The 16,667-nt window shown below is 46.7% G+C and overlaps 6 protein-coding genes across 6 annotated transcripts; 4 read left to right on the forward strand and 2 right to left on the reverse strand.

Annotated features, from left to right (window-relative positions):
• Positions 1-746: 746 nt before the first annotated feature.
• Positions 747-3,532, forward strand: GGI43DRAFT_414007 (glycoside hydrolase family 92 protein; the record flags this gene model as incomplete). The annotated part of the gene is made up of 6 exons (XM_083206983.1): positions 747-1,071; positions 1,131-1,553; positions 1,607-2,588; positions 2,647-2,783; positions 2,841-2,999; positions 3,069-3,532. Exons 1-6 carry the CDS (start codon positions 819-821, stop codon positions 3,527-3,529), a joined length of 2,415 nt encoding a protein of 804 aa, XP_083057213.1. The 5' UTR covers positions 747-818.
• Positions 3,533-3,961: 429 nt separating this feature from the next.
• On the forward strand, positions 3,962-5,687 carry GGI43DRAFT_430157 (MFS general substrate transporter; the record flags this gene model as incomplete). Its single annotated transcript, XM_083209214.1, has 5 exons — positions 3,962-4,305; positions 4,364-4,403; positions 4,468-4,792; positions 4,845-5,472; positions 5,540-5,687. 5 exons carry the CDS (start codon positions 3,962-3,964, stop codon positions 5,685-5,687), a joined length of 1,485 nt encoding a protein of 494 aa, XP_083057214.1.
• GGI43DRAFT_414008 (uncharacterized protein) lies at positions 5,648-6,976 on the reverse strand. The gene is made up of 4 exons (XM_083206984.1): positions 6,586-6,976; positions 6,381-6,499; positions 6,132-6,315; positions 5,648-6,069 (listed from the first exon to the last, which is right to left on the reverse strand). Exons 1-4 carry the CDS (start codon positions 6,802-6,804, stop codon positions 5,734-5,736), a joined length of 858 nt encoding a protein of 285 aa, XP_083057215.1. The 5' UTR covers positions 6,805-6,976; the 3' UTR covers positions 5,648-5,733.
• Positions 6,977-7,264: 288 nt separating this feature from the next.
• Positions 7,265-9,369, forward strand: GGI43DRAFT_425028 (N-acyl-D-amino-acid deacylase family protein; the record flags this gene model as incomplete). The annotated part of the gene is made up of 5 exons (XM_083208452.1): positions 7,265-7,528; positions 7,720-8,066; positions 8,145-8,326; positions 8,412-8,975; positions 9,050-9,369. The coding sequence occupies 5 exons, from the start codon at positions 7,265-7,267 to the stop codon at positions 9,367-9,369; spliced, it is 1,677 nt and encodes a 558-aa protein (XP_083057216.1).
• Positions 9,370-10,709: 1,340 nt separating this feature from the next.
• GGI43DRAFT_194577 (uncharacterized protein) lies at positions 10,710-13,348 on the forward strand. The gene has a single exon (XM_083199994.1). It carries the CDS (start codon positions 10,831-10,833, stop codon positions 13,168-13,170), a length of 2,340 nt encoding a protein of 779 aa, XP_083057217.1. The 5' UTR covers positions 10,710-10,830; the 3' UTR covers positions 13,171-13,348.
• A 16-nt stretch (positions 13,349-13,364) lies between these two features.
• On the reverse strand, positions 13,365-15,895 carry GGI43DRAFT_414013 (major facilitator superfamily domain-containing protein). The gene is made up of 4 exons (XM_083206985.1): positions 14,785-15,895; positions 14,583-14,717; positions 14,278-14,504; positions 13,365-14,213 (listed from the first exon to the last, which is right to left on the reverse strand). Exons 1-4 carry the CDS (start codon positions 15,182-15,184, stop codon positions 13,527-13,529), a joined length of 1,449 nt encoding a protein of 482 aa, XP_083057218.1. The 5' UTR covers positions 15,185-15,895; the 3' UTR covers positions 13,365-13,526.
• Between the last annotated feature and the right edge of the window lie 772 nt (positions 15,896-16,667).

A 16,667-nucleotide genomic window follows, 5' to 3' on the forward strand; every position in this document is an offset into this window, starting at 1 on the left:
TTGGTTACTGCCAACGGATTTCTTAGCAACAAAACTACTTTCATTTTTCATATATAAATTATATCGTCATGTATATCTAAGTTATTATAAATTCTGATAAAGGCCATTATAGGTTATCTTATACGCTATTTATAGGGTATTATTATTGTAAAAAAAAAAACTTAGTAACTAAAAACTACAAACTAATTTTACAACCCTGCTATTTAGGATGACCGGATTATTGCCCCTCACGATCGCCCGACTGAATGCCCTTTATACCGACGTCAATATTAAAGTCAGGACTTTCCTCGGTAATAACGAGAAAATCCATTGCTTTAATTGCAGAAAGTAAGCAATGAACTAAAATACGCATTGGTATAACGAGCGATGTTACGCTAAACTAGCGAAGTCTTGAGTAGGTGCATTGCCTTGGCCAAACTTCTTTTTCTTCATAACACCACGTTCGACTATATTTGCAAGACAGTAATTAAGAGATAAATCGCAATTATACTATGATATCTTAAAACGTTCAATTAGATCAGTTGCCTCTTGCTTAACAGGTAATTAAAAGATACAAACTTTAGATTCCAAGTACTACACGAGGTAATGCAGATCCGAATTATGCCGTCGGCACAATATAGGCATAATGGCATTCTGGTGATCTAGATAGAGAACCCCCGGATCTTCGCCCGCCCCACCTGCCTTCCCCTCAAGAGACAAATGCCGATTAATATCTATATATATTAGTACTTATCATCAAATCTATAGCTCAATTGACCTTCAAAACTTCCTCAACCTCTGTGGCTGCTGCTGCTGCTGCTTAGAGCAGGACCGTCACGATGGTCTGTTGGATGCTGCTAGGCATATTTGCCAAAACTTTAAGTGCCGTTGCATTGCCCGCTCAAGATGAAGATCTATCTGCCTATGTGAATCCATTTATTGGTACTGCTGGACCAGATGGCACGGGCGCTAACTCAGGCGACACTTTTCCGGGCGTTTCTGTGCCTTTTGGAGTCGTGAAACTTGGGCCGGATACCACCGAGATGAATCCAAGTACAAACGCTTTTGCAGGGTATACACCAGATGGAAATGGTATGTTCAACAACCATAGTTTTACGTAACAAAAGATTGCTAATAATAGAGTTTTATAGTCACTGCGTTCACCTGCTTTCATGAATGTGGCATAGGAGGCGCCTCCAAATACGGTGTCGTTGGACACATGCCGCTTACAACTCTGTCAGGCGTTAATGTTCTCGACAACGCCACTTACCAGCAGCCCCGTGTTTCAATGGACAGAGCTTCTGTCGGGTACTATCGCTCTGACTTGGCAAATGGAGTCACAGTTGAACTCTCTGCATCTAACCATGCTGGATTTTTTCAATACACGTATCCGGAGAACACGGATCGCATCATTCTTCTGGATGTATCGCATAACTTGCCATCTTTAGCTGAATTTATCAAGTCTCAGTCTTATAGCAATGGCCAAATCGAAGTAACAAACGGAGGCCGACGAGTGCAGGGATGGGGAGTTTGGAGAGGCGGCTGGGGAGGCACAGGAATCAATTGGGGAGTAGGCAAGTTCTCATTAGCTTATCAAAGATTTGTCTCATACTAACTAGCCTACCAGGATCTGACTACAAAATCTACTTTTGTAACGACTTTGATTCCACTCCTTCTGGCTGGCAGTACTTCTCTGGGCCGTGGAATGCTCCTGATAATCCTCCAAGTCCTTCTACGCCAGTGACTTGGGGTAATGCATCAACGAACCCTAATGGAGTTCAAGGAGGTCCTGACGGTGACGACTCTGGAGACAGAGTTGGAGCAGTATTTAATTTCCCAGCCAAAACTACAGTTGTCAAGTCCAAGACTGGAGTATCATTCATCTCCATCGAGAAGGCTTGTGCATTTCAAAAAGAGATACCGTCTTGGACGCTGAACGATACTATGAAAGCTACCAAGAAACTATGGAACGATGATGTTTTTAGTAAAATATCTATCAATGAGCCATCTAGGAATGAGACACGTCTGACGCTCTTCTATTCTGCGCTTTATCGCATGCACCAAATGCCTTCCGACAGGACCGGAGAAAATCCAATCTGGAACTCCACAGAACCGTATTACGACGACTATTACACTCTCTGGGATACTTTTCGCTGCCTTAATAGCTTCTATCTCTTGGTCCAGCCGCAGCGTGGTGTTGGCATGATTCGGTCCCTCATTGATATCTGGCGACACGTTGGCTTTATGCCAGATGGTCGCAGTGGTAATCATAACGGCAAAGTACAAGGTGGCAGTAATGCTGATAATGTTTTGGCCGATGCCTATGTCAAAGGATTCACAGATGGTATTAATTGGAAGGACGGATACAAGGCTGTATGGACTGATGCAGAAGTTGTCCCGCCTCCTAACTATGATCCAGAGGATTCAACTTGTACCGATAATCAAGGTCGCTGCGGACTTCCTGATTGGATCAACCTGGGCTATGTGTCGACGACTTTTTCGTCGAGTATCAGTCGCACAGTTGAATATTCTTTGAATGATTTTTCTGTAAGCCAAATAGCAAAAGGGATAGCGCCAAACGACTACAAAAAGTATTTAGACAGATCAGGGTGTGTCTCAATCTCAGTCATGAAATATTGAAGATCTCTTTCTGACCGAAATCTACAGGAACTGGAAAAATCTTTGGAATCCAGCAATCAATCAGTACAACACGTCAGGTTTTCTTGGTCCTCGCTATCCCAATGGTACGATGATAACCATAGGCCCACAAGACGAGTCTTATACGACCGAAGGCCTCCCATGGGGTACGTAATGATTTGACCATCTATCATATATTGTTCTTGTGTCTAACTCCACTGCAGAATACACATGGACAGTTCCGTTTGACATGCAAAGCCTTATTGAAAAAATGGGCGGTGCCGACGCAACTGAAAAGCGCCTTGACATAATGTTTTTGCCCAATCTTCGAACAACAGATTTAGGTGTGGGAGTTGGTTCTGGAACAACCCTATTCAATCCTGGTAAGTCTAAAATTATCGCATCACATAAGTAATAGCAGTCGCTCATAAAGTCTTTGTGATTAATTATAGGCAACGAACCAAGTTTCGGCACTCCATTCTTGTATAACTACTTACCAGGTCGCCAATACAAAGCCGTGAATCAGTCTCGCGTGAATATTGACGAAAACTATTTTACCGGATCTAACGGTCTGCCAGGTAATAGTGATGCTGGTGCTATGGACAGCTGGATGCTCTGGCAGATGCTCGGTCTGTATCCAGTGGTAACTCAGCCAGTATACTTAATTCTAGCGCCATGGTTTGAGGATATCTCAGTTTTAGTCGGGGGTTCTTATACTCTTCGGATTAAGACACAAGGGTTATCCAACAGCAGTTTCTTTGTTCAGAGCTTAAAAGTTAATGGTAAGCCTTGGAACAAGAGCTGGCTAGAGCATAGCGACATTGCAAAAGGCGGACTTCTCGAATTTGTTTTGGGGCCTAAGCCAAAGTCATGGGACACTGGGGATGTCCCCCCAAGTCCGGGTCATCAATAAAACTTTCGGCTATATATATATATATCTTATTTACAGTATAAATACAGTTGTATATTAACAGAGAATAAGATTGCAAGACTGAAACGATAGCGTGCTCTTTATCATACAGAGCTGACGCTAACACCTCCCAAAAGTTCATACATCATATACATAATCTAAAATTAGAAATAAAATAAGCGTCAACACAACAGCTATCTATTACCAAATTATATAACCTTATGACTTATCGAAAGTACGGCTCAAAAAAAAAAAAAAATATAGGAGGAATTAAATAAAGACGGCTCATGGTGGGACACTATAGTGCAACGCCATTTACTTGGTGAATTACGTGATGCCAGTAAATAAAAACATGTACATTACTCGATGCACAAGCTTCACTTCCAAAACGGTTTCATCTAATCCGAGGGGAAAAGAGTGTTATGCATAGCCAAAATGTCATTTCCCATCGAGAAAGATTCGCAACTACAGTCTGTGGACGCCTTCGCCAAAGATGGCATGAAAACGACGTTTAAAGTGGAGGGAGCCGAGCTATCGGACAGATCCACCACCGCAAATCCATCTCGCCAGAAGTGGTATCAGTGGTTTTCTCCCAGTGATACGCCGGAAGAGCGTCGATTGATCTTGAAATTGGACGCATTAATTATGATCTTTGTTTTTCTTGCATACTGGGCGAAAGTTCTGGATTCATCTGCGACAAGTGCGGCGTACGTGAGCGGTATGAAAGAAGACTTGAAACTATTCGGCAATGAGCTCAATTATCTCAATACTACCTATATGTGAGGATTCAATTATTAGCCACATGAGTTATTATCGCTTTTTAATACGTCAGGGAAGGGTTGGATATATCACCCTGCAGATACCACTGACGGTGCTTGTGAGACTAATCCTTATATCCAAGAAATGCAAAGCTGAAGCCATCCATCTAATCACCGCCGCAGATGACTCGCTTCTCGGCACAATACTTCATTCCTGGCGCCGATCTCATATGGGGCATACTCACCCTCGTGCAGTACAAAGTCACAAATGTGCACCAGCTTTATGTAATTCGTTTCTTCGTTGGCGCCTCTGGTAGCTTGTTCTTCCCAGCTGTTCAATGGTATCTTGGCTGCTGGTATAAGCGCTCTGAGTTAAGTCGACGAGGCTCTTTATTCTTTATCGCCAGTCAAATTGGTAGTATGAGCTCAGGATATATTCAAAGTGGTGCATACACGCATCTTGATGGTAGGTATGGCATTGAGGGATGGCGCTGGCTGTATATTATCTGTGAGTTGGTTGTGTAGAACCTTGTGAGTTGCATTTTATCTGACATATAAAGGTTTTTCTTGTACCATCCCCATCGCTCTTCTTGGATTCATCGTCTTACCTGGTAATCCGGATAACTGTCAACCTTTTATTTTAACAAGCAATGATATTCAGCTAGCGAGAGCACGCATGGCAGCAGAGAATCGCGAGCCTCGGAAACCAATTAATTTATCTGTCGTCAGATCCGTTCTCACCGGCTGGCACTTTTGGGTTTTGGTAGCCTTCGCATTCTTCTTTTCACAGGCTGATGGCATTCCCTCTAACAGTGGTCTGCCGTTGTGGCTCAAAGCCGAGGGATACAGTGTCAAGGATATTAATACGATAACTACGGTTATGCCTGCGGTGACCATTGTGGCTTCAATTATCTGCGGAATTTTTTCAGATATTTATGATGCCAAAGTGTATCTAATCGCTATGACTGCGCTTCTCAACATCTTCGCAGGTGTACTTTTGGCAGTTTGGAACATTCCCCATGGTCTCAAGTTCTTTGCCTTTTTCCTATCAGGATCTGCAGATGGTATAGCGGCCGTTATATACGCCTGGGCAAATGAAATTTGCGCTGGCAACGCAGAAGAGCGCGCCATCGTGCTGAGCAGTATGAATACTATTGGGAATACATTTGGCGCGTGGCTGCCATTGTTGTAAGTTGCATTCTGCTGGGGAATGGTGATGGAGTGCTATTGTTAAAGTCATTAACCCTTGATGTAGTGTCTGGAAGACCGTTGATGCACCGCGATATCTCATCGGGTATAATTGGGCTATTGCGCTTGATGTGTGCATGCTCGCCATGTTATTTGTGCTTCGGTCATTTTGGAATCGCGAAAAAAAGCTACTGCAAATTGAAAGACTCTCTTAACTCTTCAATACGAGGGATATTCTAATCCTTTGATAGATTCTTGTATCTATAGCAAATCCACGGTGTAGCCCTCTGTACCCTCATTTTTTCGCTTAATCAACGACCGAAGAGTATCCAAACACAAGTCGTTCATTGCTCGAACATTTAAGGGTTGGATGGACATATTTTTATAATATACGGCCAAAGCCCTCTCTTTCTTCTCTGGAGGAAGCTTGTCAAAGACGCTTATAGGAGGGCCATATATGTTGCTAAAGACATGAACGCCACAGGTTTTGCAGAATGTGGCTCCAGTAAATTTGCCACCAGTGAGGTACTCGAAGACTTGATCCTGACCGTAAATTTTCACCTTATCTTTAAATGGGTAAATACCGATATACGCCGTCTATATTCTTATCAGCGAGCCACCTTGGATAATATAAATCTAACATTCTGATGTCAACGTACCCTCACACATTTGCTACAATTATCCTCTTTTAGCTCCTCATCCTCTACTGAACCAAAAAATTCAGCTCGGACATCACCACAATGGCATGAGAATAAATGATTTGCAGTCATCTCCCCAGACTGGTGGGGAAATGGTTCAACCACTCTAGCCTCGTCTTTGCTCTCGACTGTTATCATCGCAGATCTATAGATCGTTTTAGTACAACTTATTCAAAACCATATATACGTAGATTATGCAGATACACCAACTCAAGCTCAAAAGGATTAATGTATGGCTCTCGAAGAGTTCGGATATTGATTGAGAATTGGCCTTGTAATGGACCTGTAAGATGCTCGCCCACTACCCCACTCCCACAATAGTTACAAAACTAAAGACCTATAAGTAAATTTATTATTAAATGAAAGAGATACAGTTCAAAAGGGCTGTATATAACATTATGCATTGAATCTATACCTTGTCTGCTAGTGTAGAGTTCCGATACTCTGTGAGGCAGCCTTCATCTCTCACAACCGTAAAAGACCCTTCTGCTGGAATAACCCAAAGGTAGCCTTTCTTCATACAGAGGCTGCAAGTGCAAGAGATTGCAGAAACTATATTGGGCGCCGAGACTTGGAAACAATAGCGACCGCAGTGGCAGTTTCCGTGATACACAATATCCTGAGTAGTGGCCATGTTATTGGACTCTGGAAGTATTTATGTACTTGTGATGAAAGTGTAAATATATACAAAGAGGCGTCGATTTACGCTCGAGCATAACGAAACTTGAACAATGAACTACCTGGCCTCGACCTTCCTCGGATCTCAAAACCCGATGCTATAATTTCCCCTCAGCCTCCATTATAGGTGAGGAGATGATGGCACTAGCGCTCCTTTCATGCCAATGTACCTTGCACCAGCAAACAGCAGCTACTCCATACGAAGACTGATGCTGGGCCTTTTTTCCCCATGACTAAAAGGTAGGGTGGGGGCTATCGCTTCTCCGCAAAACGGAGTAGTCTGCCTATATCTCAATCTTATGATCTCTCCTTTCTCTTTATCCCGATGAGTTCTTCGATTTGACATCACAGCTGATTTTTGCCATTGAAAATTATTATCTTCATCGCGGAGACGTACATGACATTATTGGCCCATCATGGCTGTGGACATCCTCTTCCAATCACCAACCGTCATCACAGGCGATGAATCCGCTGAGCCGTTCGTGGCCGATGTGCTCGTGTCAGGCGGCCTAATTGCCAAAATTGGGGCCCCAGGTTCTATCGATGCTCCCGCGACTGCTCGGCGAATTGAGGCAAAGGGTCACGTCTTGTCTCCTGGATTCATCGATATGCATGCTCATTCTGATCTCTATTTGCTCTCACACCCTGACCATGAAGCAAAAATCACCCAAGGGTGCACGGTAAGAAATCCCATGCGGCCTGATGTAACCCCACGCAAGTCACCCCCCACCGAGAGGGACACTTTGGCGTTCACCCATTACAGTGGGGGTTTGTTCAAGCAATACATACTTGAGCCATTCTCTACGAATCAGCCAAATTGAGATGCAATAGCAAGTACGGTCAAGTAGCTAACCAGCACTGAACCTTACAGACCGAAGTCGTTGGCCAGGACGGCATCTCTTACTCCCCAATCCGCAATGTAAACCAGCTGAAAGCAATTCGAGAACAAATTGCTGGATGGAACGGTAATCCTACTGACGAAGAGTGCCGCACCACGCTCAGTGGAGTTGGCATGTTTGAATGGCAGACTGTAGGAGAGTACCTGGACTGCTTAGAGCGTAACAAGACAGCCACAAATGTTGCCACTTTGGTGCCGCAAGGCAATTTGAGATTGCTGGCGTGCGGTCCTTATGACACGCCTGCATCGCCTGAAGAGATACAGGACCAAATCCAGCTATTGCGAGAGGCAATGGCTCAGGGTGCTGTCGGCATGTCTAGGTGAATATCCATACGACCTCATATCTACTACTCTGCGATACGCAAGAATTATTATTTCTGACCATCTATGCACTATAGCGGCCTGACTTACACGCCCGGCATGTACGCTTCAACATCTGAGCTTGCCTCTCTCTGTGATGCACTTGCGAAAGAGTTTCCTGGTGCATTTTATGCGCCTCATCATCGCAGTTATGGATTCCAGGCTATTGAGAGTTATGCTGAAATGCTAGGGCTAGGAGAATCCACAGGGTGCCCTATTCGTATGTTCTCCTCCATCGCATAACAAGGGCGCAAATCATACAGCACGGATTTGGATGAAAGATATCTGACAAGTGACGAAATTAGATCTCACTCACGCTACTCTAAACTTTTCAGAAAACAAGGGCAAAGCTCCAATCCTCATATCCATGATTGACAAGTCACTCGAAAAAGGGATCGACGTAACACTGGATACTTATCCTTATCTCCCCGGCTGCACAACTCTAGCCGCTTTGTTACCGAGCTGGGCATCCTCAGGCGGACCCTCCGAAACGCTAAAGAGGCTCAAAGACCCAGCAACAAGAGAGAAGATCCGTATAGCAGTTGAAGTAACAGGATGCGATGGGGGCCATGGCATTCCAACAAATTGGGAGGAGATCCAAGTCGGTGCCACAAGCGAACCATCTTTGGCATCTTACTCTGGTCGCAGGGTAGCAGAGATTGCTGAGTCGTTGGGAAAACCAGCGAGCGAGGTGTTTTTCGAACTTCTACTCAAAGATAAGCTGGCGACCAGCATCATCATGCACGTTGGCAACGAAGAAAACGTGAGGGCCATTATGCAGCATCGGGTACATATGTCGGGCAGTGATGCGATTTTGCATGGCAAGACGCTTCACCCACGCGCATATGGAACATTCCCTCGATATCTAGGTAAGATGCGTAATATTTCAAAACTTCTATACTCATGAGCTGTTATATGTTAACCGTTGATTAATCTATAACAGGCCACTACTCGCGAGACCTGTCGCTCATTCCTCTACCCGCCATGATTGCGCATCTTACTTCTCGCCCAGCTAAGCGTCTCTCTGTCTATCCGTTCCGTGGACTCGTTGCCGAAGGATCAGCTGCCGACCTTGTGCTATTCGACCCGGAGGCCGTCAGAGATATGGCAACGTATGACGAGCCTAAACTGCCAAGCGAAGGTATCAGGTATGTGTTAGTGAATGGTCAGGTGGCTCTTGATGAGGGTAAGATGACGGGTGCACGGGGAGGTAAGACGCTCAGAAGAGGTAGCGATGGCAAAGTGAAACCCAGAGATGAGTAAAAGCTACGTGTGCTGCGAAGGAGATTGGATAATTCTGATTATAGCATGCATACGTGTTACATATAGAGTCTGTCACTATTACACTCTGTATTACCTATCTTCTTCTCACTGCTATCGTCTATCGCATATCTTTTATGATTCCTATACGTTTCACCTACAGATCTCGGCATCTACATAGATTACGATGTGGCTGTGCAATCGCCAGCCTCGACGGACTCTATCATCCCGGTTTCACGTCACAGTCATTTTAAGCCATAGAGGCCACGGGCCATGCACGTTTGAACGCTAACTTTTTAGGCCACCACTTCTCGTCATGCCCAGAGGATTCTAAACGGATGGCGTTCATCCGTACGATCCGCAGCGCGGCTGCAGTATACTAAACATAACTGTTAGCTCCTTGTCCTTGATTCAGCCCCCAAATCAGAGCCCCCTCTTCCTCTTAGTAACGTGGAAAATACTAGTTGTAATTCGAAGGTTACCCCAACTCGCAACTCCGCTGCAGCACTTTTGCTATGCTTGCTTTTCTAGCTTAGGCTTAGGCTTCTCTGCTTGTCCCCATTTAGTGCCTGAGTCCGACAGCTTGGTTGGCATAAAAGACTCAGTGCAGCCAAAACAATGCAACCAAGCCGCTGCTAGTGCCGCCTAGTTGGTTGGCTAAGCCGCGCCAACTGAGTCTTGCAAAGGAGAAAGCCTGCTTGGCTATGTTGGCTGGGCAGAAATAAGGCTGGCTAAAGTCGGCCCTGAGTGGCGATTTGCTTAGTACAAGCGCTCAACTTTGGGGCATGGCTTGGTCAAAACGGCCATGCGGCGAGCTATTTTTAAACCTCCCCTGTTCCAGATCTTTTAGCGAGCGGATACGCAGTGTGTTCTAAATAAAAAATAATGTTCTGTGAAGAATCAGAGTCAGTGTGTTGGGAGCAGTTGGCCTTATCGAGCTTGGGACGAGGCTCCAACGTTGCTCCTATTATCAGGAGTTGATGCATTCCTATTTTCTTATATATACTACCACTAGTAGCCGTTGTGAAGTCGATTCCTACCTTATACCCCCCATGCAAATTGTGGATTCAAGGCTGAATCTTACAAGCGAGCGATCTCAATTCATCACATTTAGCCATCTCCGCCAGTCAGCACTATATGTCCCGCGGGTCCAGGATCTGGTAAAGCGTCCTCTCTCTTACTGGCAGACTGACAAATTACAGTTGTCAAGAGAAAGATACTAGTTCTCATTTATCGCGCTCCGTGCTGGAACTTGCGAGTTGTGGACTAGTTGTGATGAACTTGGTAATCGTTTATTAAGCTCAATATCTGCCTTTTTCTGTTTCTATATCCTCCATATCAAAACTCCCAAGTGTGCTTGCCTACATATCAAGATACCCTCTTTTGCTCTTGTCCTAATATATATTTCTTTTTTTTTCTTTCTTTTATTTGCTTTACACTTCCTCTTCATAATCCATCGCCATTATGCCTTCCGCGATCCCCTTTCGCCGGCGCGATCCAGGTGTAACCGCCCAGACGGCCTCTTTCAACGATATCTTCTTCCCCAAGATCTATGAAGAAGCATGGGGCAGCTCCGACCCCAACTCATCAGATCAACGATCCGATTTTGATCGCGCTCGCATCTTTCTCATGCGCATAGCCAACATGACGCCCGATCCAAAAATTATCCAAGAGTTGCGCGGTATTGTTTCGAATCCGCAAAATAAAACAGTACAAGCTCTGGCTACGGCGATACAGCACAGGATATTTGGAAACTCACATGGCTCATTTGCTACCACGCCCTTGATGCAATCTGTGCGGTTTATGCTTCTCAAGTCTCGCGTGCCAGAGCTTATTCTATCCGACCGAACAAGATCTGTCGTCGACTTCTTTTTTGATCCGACGCTAGAGAGAAACCTCAACCCCCCACCGACCGGCGAAGTATCCGTGTACAAGTACGTGCCTGGAAGATTAAAAGTTGCCATTATTGGAGGTGGCCCTACTGCTCTAGCATCAGCCATTGCGATCGCTGAGAAAGGCGCCGGCAGCGTTGAGGTGCACATGTATGAGAAGCGCTGGGTGGAAAAACAGCTTCCCAACGGCGAGACTGTGGTCGACTATCCGCCTACTGCCAGGAGAAGAGACCAAGTCGTTACGCTTCAAGACTCTGTCACTTCCCTACTCAGCAAGGCGTCATACCAAGCGCTCTTTGCAGGCAGACCAGAGCGAGTATGGCCCGGTTCGGCCAATATTCAGATCCGCAAAGTAGAGGATCGTTTCCTCAGGCGTGTACAAGACCCAGAATTCCAGGGGCTTGTTTTTTTGCACTGCGAGGGCGTTACAAGAGAAGACCTTGCCAAAGTGGGTGATTTCCACGTCTTGCTAGGCGCCGACGGTGCTGCTTCATGGGTACGCCAATCTTATTTCCACGGTTATGAGAACGAGCGTGGAAGAAGTTATGCCTTGGGCTTGGCCTTTGACAGACCCGCCGGTTTGCCATGGTCACAGTCACTGAACGTCTTCCTCACGCTTGGACAGACACGATACTTATTAAACGCCAGCGACCACGATGGTCGAGGATACTTGAACATGCAACTCACCGAGGAAGAATGGCACAAAATGCTTTCAGTCGACGGCCAGCCAGTTCACTTTGGCAGGCCAGGTTGTTTCAGGAAGCCCGACGGAAGCATCCCCGAGGGTTTTGAGCCAAGTCAAGTATTCGCGCCATCTGAGGACAGGAGTAGCCCCTTATGGACATCAATCTCGGATGGGCTCAAGCTCTTTGGATTCAAGGATGAAGAAGTTATCAATGTTGTGCGCATCCCTATTGTCGTACAGGCCGTAAGAGAAGGAGTACAGTTGCTGCCACCTCAGGATTCCATCAACATCAAACGCCCCCATGCTATCGTCGCAGTGGCAGGCGACGCTGCTATGACGGTACACTTCTGGCCAGGACGTGGGTTAAATAGCGGTATCAAGGCCGGTCTATCTCTAGGAGACGAACTTGTGCACGCATTGAACGGCGGCAAGTTTATTGGCATGCCAATCACCGCCATGAAAGAGTACAACGACTTTATCCTCAAGCTTCAGGGACGAGAGCACGATAAGCGAAGCATTCCGATCCTAAACCAGTCAGGCTCTCCAGAAATGCTTGGCTGGCTCCTTCAAAAGGCAAACAGCGTGCCCGATGCCGTAGCCTTGGAGTGGCTGATTGGCGCCATGACGCAGATTGCAGACCGTCTCCAACGAAGAGACGACTGGTCTTACGATTTTGTGGAAAATGTCGAGCCGCAGCTACGAATCGTGCTACGACAACTCGACCCGTTGACTCTGAAGGAAATGGCCGTTAGCTTTCCCTGGCCGACACGAGAAATGGCCGGCGCTGAAGTGCTGCCCATTCGTTCCATGAAGGCTGAAGAGAAGCAGACATGGCTAAACAACTTGTGGGGTCTCTTAAAGGATGAGAGAAGCAAAGATAGCCGTGCCGCTCCGCCTCCTCCTCAAAATGGGGACAAGCCTACTTCATCAGCGAGATTCGAAGCTCCTAAAGGTGGCAAAGCTAGACCCGCGTCTCTTATGCCTCCCAGTCGCGACAGTCTCGACAGTGGACCAGGTAGCTTAAGGAGGAGCAATGCCACGCAAAGTGTGCGACACAGTAGGAATCTCAGCGTGCCGGGAGAAGGCGCACCGAGGGCCAGATCGCCATCACCGGGTCCGGGCGGCGAGGTCAGCTTAGTTAGAATGCTGACTGTTCACAAGAAGCCGCCATCGTCGGTTCTGGGAGATGCGTTATCACTGGCTTTGTTCCGAGTGGACGATCAGTGACGAATTAGATGACTTGAAGAGTTTCTGCATTTGCTTGTGTTTCAATTTAGCGATTTTATGAAGAGTACGTACCAGTATTATATAATTTCCATAGCTGAATTTAATTTCGTAATGGCTAAGGTCAATTTTCTTTATACACAATGCATGTAATTACATGTATCTCCAGACTACATCTCAGTAGGCACATACAATCATATGAAAACTAGAAATGCTCATTTTAATGTTCTAGGTGACTATGGCGTGTATACATCAAACACATGAAACGTATCAGGATATTTCATCATTCGTCTTTAACATTACTCAAAGGTATATTCTATGCTATAGGGGAATCTTGGAATTTCACAAAAGCCACCCTTTTACTGCATCTTTTGTACAACATGCTCCTCCTCATTATAAGTGGGGCCAGAGTCCAACTTGTCCAAGCCGAGCTGGCTAGTATCCCAGCCGTTCCTCTCGAGATACTCGCGGAACTTCTTGTCCTCCTCAGTGATGGTATCCTGGCCAACGTTGGGAATGAAGAAGTAGGTAATAAGAGCAGACAGCAGCGCCAGAGAAGAGGCGACCCAGAAGGGATACTGGGCAACCTTTGTGGGATCGTTACCACCAGCTGCTTCAATGTGGGGGAAGACCCAGGTTCCGACAAAGGCACCAATCTTGCCAATGGCAGCGGCGATACCGTAGTAACGGCCACGAACGCCAGTGGCGCAGGATTTAGCAGCCAAGAGACCAATGTTGTTGCCAGGACCAAACTCTCCAAAACTCAGGAAAATACCGTAGACGACGGCGAAGCCAGCAATGTGCTGAGAGATCTTGTCATAGACACCAGCCATAATGTAACCGATAACAGCCTGCAGACAAACACCAATGATCAGGGTGTACTTGGGGCCGATGTAATCGCTGACAAAGGCACCAATCATGGTTCCGGGAATGTAGAACAGGTTGATGACGGTGTTCCATCCGAAAACAGTGGTGAGGGGAGCGGTAGAGGAGTAGATGCCAGCCAGGATAGACGAGGAGTAGATGCCGAAGGCGTATGAAGAGAACTAAAGAATAAAGAAAATTAGAATATACAAATCAAGAGGGGATGGGATCCAGATCGAGACTAACATCGTAGAGGAACCAGACGGCGCTCACAGCGAGCAGTCGGGGGCCGTAGTAGCGGATTACCAGCAGGTAGGGCGTTTTGCGCCTCATGGACTCCTTGGAGAACTCTTCAGGCTCCTCGAGTCTAAGACGGAGGAGGAACAAGATGAAGGGGAAAACAACACCAATTCCGAGAGAAGTCCGCCAGATGGTGCTGAGGCGGCCGTCGTGGGTAGCAGCGGCAACGACGTCTATATGAGATGTCAGTTTGGCGATTTCGCACGAAAAGGTAGATGGACGAGCAACAAGAAGAGGAAAATGAGACTTACAAGGAACAAACGCGCCGATAACGAAGCCCCAATCAATCATGGTATTGGTGAAGAGAATGAACCAACGGTTACGGGTGCCCTCCTTGAGCTCGCCGCTCGTCTCGGCACAGCCAACACTACCAGCAGGATATTCACCTATATAGTAGAGTATTATTAGTATTGCAATTATAAGAGAAATAATTCAAAGATCAAAGACGCATACCTCCAATACCAATGCCGACAAAGAAACGCCAGGCAGTCAGCATGTTGAACATGCCAACAGCGTCGCCGTGATAGTACGAACCGGTGGCCAGCGCAGTGAAGACGATGAGGATGATGGTGGACACGAGCAGCGAGTTGGAGCGAGACCAGCGGTCGGCCAAAAAGCCGAAAAAGAGCTGGCCCACGACGGTGCCGACAAAGGCAATGTCAGAGACATACTTGCTGGCGTTGGAATCGGTGTAGACGGTGCCGTATTCGAGCTTGAGGACGGTGTTGACTGAACCGATGACGTTGTTGACGTAGCCGTCGGAGAAGAGACCGGCACCGCAAGCGAAGACGGGCAGAGCCGTCTGGAAGAAGGTCTTGCGGCGCACGCCGACTTCAATGGCAGGTTCCATCATTGTTGTGTTGCAACCAGTGAGTGAGAGCCTCTTGTTGGTAAAGAAAACAGGAACAAGAAGAGTTGCAACAGAAGAGGAAAGAAAGAGGGTTGGTCAACCGGTGATGGGACCAAGAGGACTAAGAACTTTCCGGCAGCTGTGTCACACACACTGACTGGCACTCGTCTCTCTCAACTCTCTCCATGAAGGGGGTAGCACCGGCTATTCATACATATCGATTTACGATCGCCGGGTGAGTTGCGCCGAGGTGATGGGCAGCACATCCCAGACTAAAACTCCAGTTTCCACCCAACAAACAGGCATTGCGTCCGCTAGTTCAACAAGGCCGAGATAGCTTCTGCAGCGACCTGCGCAATGTGGTAGTGCTACGTCTACTAGCACCTATCAAAAAAGGCGAACCCACTCGATGATGCTTGCACATGCAAACAGACATGGCTACGGCGACAAGAGAGAGAGAGGCTAAACTGCCTACAGCCTTGACCCGAGCCTTTTGCAGCCCCACTTGGGGATCAGTCGTCCAGGGATAATAAGCCCACAGATATTACAAGTAGGTATCGCCTCATTTGGCAGATGCAACGAAGGCGACGTCGAGCATGGTGGAGGGCCATGTGCGCGGTGCTGGGACGCCCAATGGCTGGCAGTGGAAGAGACGGCACTGCTATCTGGCAATAGCGAGTGGATGCGATTTTGCATACGCTCAGGGGTTTCTAGAGTCTTACTTTTCTTGATGAATTTTTTTTTCTTCTAGCTTTTCTTTTTTTTTTTTTTTTTTTTTTTTTTTATTAATTATTTTAGTGTCTGCAGTAGCTGGTTCCGGAGTTGGCAGTTGATCTCATGCCTCTCTTTGCGCATGTCGGCTGATGGCTACCGACCTTGGCTTCTTGGCTGCATCCCACGCTCGAGCTGGTACTAATGTAGGGCCTGTTGCTGCTACGGAGTACGTACCACAACTAAGCATGGCGATCCCTTACAAGATATGAGGGGAAGCAGGCATTGCTCGGCGGCCTGACTAGCAAAACCATGGGGTAGTACGGAGTACATGTATATATATATGGATACCATGCCAAAAGTGCGAGTGCCACGGGTGTTGGAGCAGCTTAGATAAAGGTCCATGAATAAGTTTGCATGTCCTACTGTAGTACAGTAGTGTAAGAGATGTCACTGACACGGGCGTTGGCTACATGTATCGAGTGGGCACGGAGTGAGAGACCTGGCAACAAGATTGAGCAGTGCAAAATATTGACCACTTTGGGTGGTCCATCATTCGATAGCCGCCGCCACTAGAGGCACCAACACCTCATCAAATCATTATGAAATAGTTACATGTAAAGGGTCGTAAGTTGTATTTAGTCCCATCGCATTAGCAGATACCATTACCCAGATGGTGCGGTCTGCGTTCGGATGCGGCCGCCACACGTGCTCCCAGATCTTGGCAGCAGCACGAGTTGAAGCACGAGTTGAAGCACCTGTTGCATCTGGTTGC

Source organism: Trichoderma evansii (genome assembly GCF_050947405.1).
Source record: "Trichoderma evansii strain SZMC 28006 chromosome Unknown GGI43scaffold_22, whole genome shotgun sequence".
NCBI lineage: Eukaryota > Fungi > Ascomycota > Sordariomycetes > Hypocreales > Hypocreaceae > Trichoderma > Trichoderma evansii.

Bases quoted from the DNA above. Each gene is read 5' to 3' on its own strand.
- GGI43DRAFT_414013 (XM_083206985.1), bottom strand. From the start codon at position 15,184: ATGATGGAACCTGCCATTGAAGTCGGCGTGCGCCGCAAGACCTTCTTC. The intron at 14,718-14,784 runs GTATGCGTCTTT...TCTACTATATAG, and splicing joins TGTCGGCATTGGTATTGGAG to GTGAATATCCTGCTGGTAGT. The intron at 14,214-14,277 runs GTTAGTCTCGAT...TTTATTCTTTAG, and splicing joins CCGTCTGGTTCCTCTACGAT to TTCTCTTCATACGCCTTCGG.
- GGI43DRAFT_414008 (XM_083206984.1), bottom strand. From the start codon at position 6,804: ATGGCCACTACTCAGGATATTGTGTATCACGGAAACTGCCACTGCGGT. The intron at 6,316-6,380 runs GTTGGTGTATCT...AACGATCTATAG, and splicing joins ATTAATCCTTTTGAGCTTGA to ATCTGCGATGATAACAGTCG. The intron at 6,070-6,131 runs GTACGTTGACAT...ATAAGAATATAG, and splicing joins ATTGTAGCAAATGTGTGAGG to ACGGCGTATATCGGTATTTA.
- GGI43DRAFT_194577 (XM_083199994.1), top strand. From the start codon at position 10,831: ATGCCTTCCGCGATCCCCTTTCGCCGGCGCGATCCAGGTGTAACCGCC.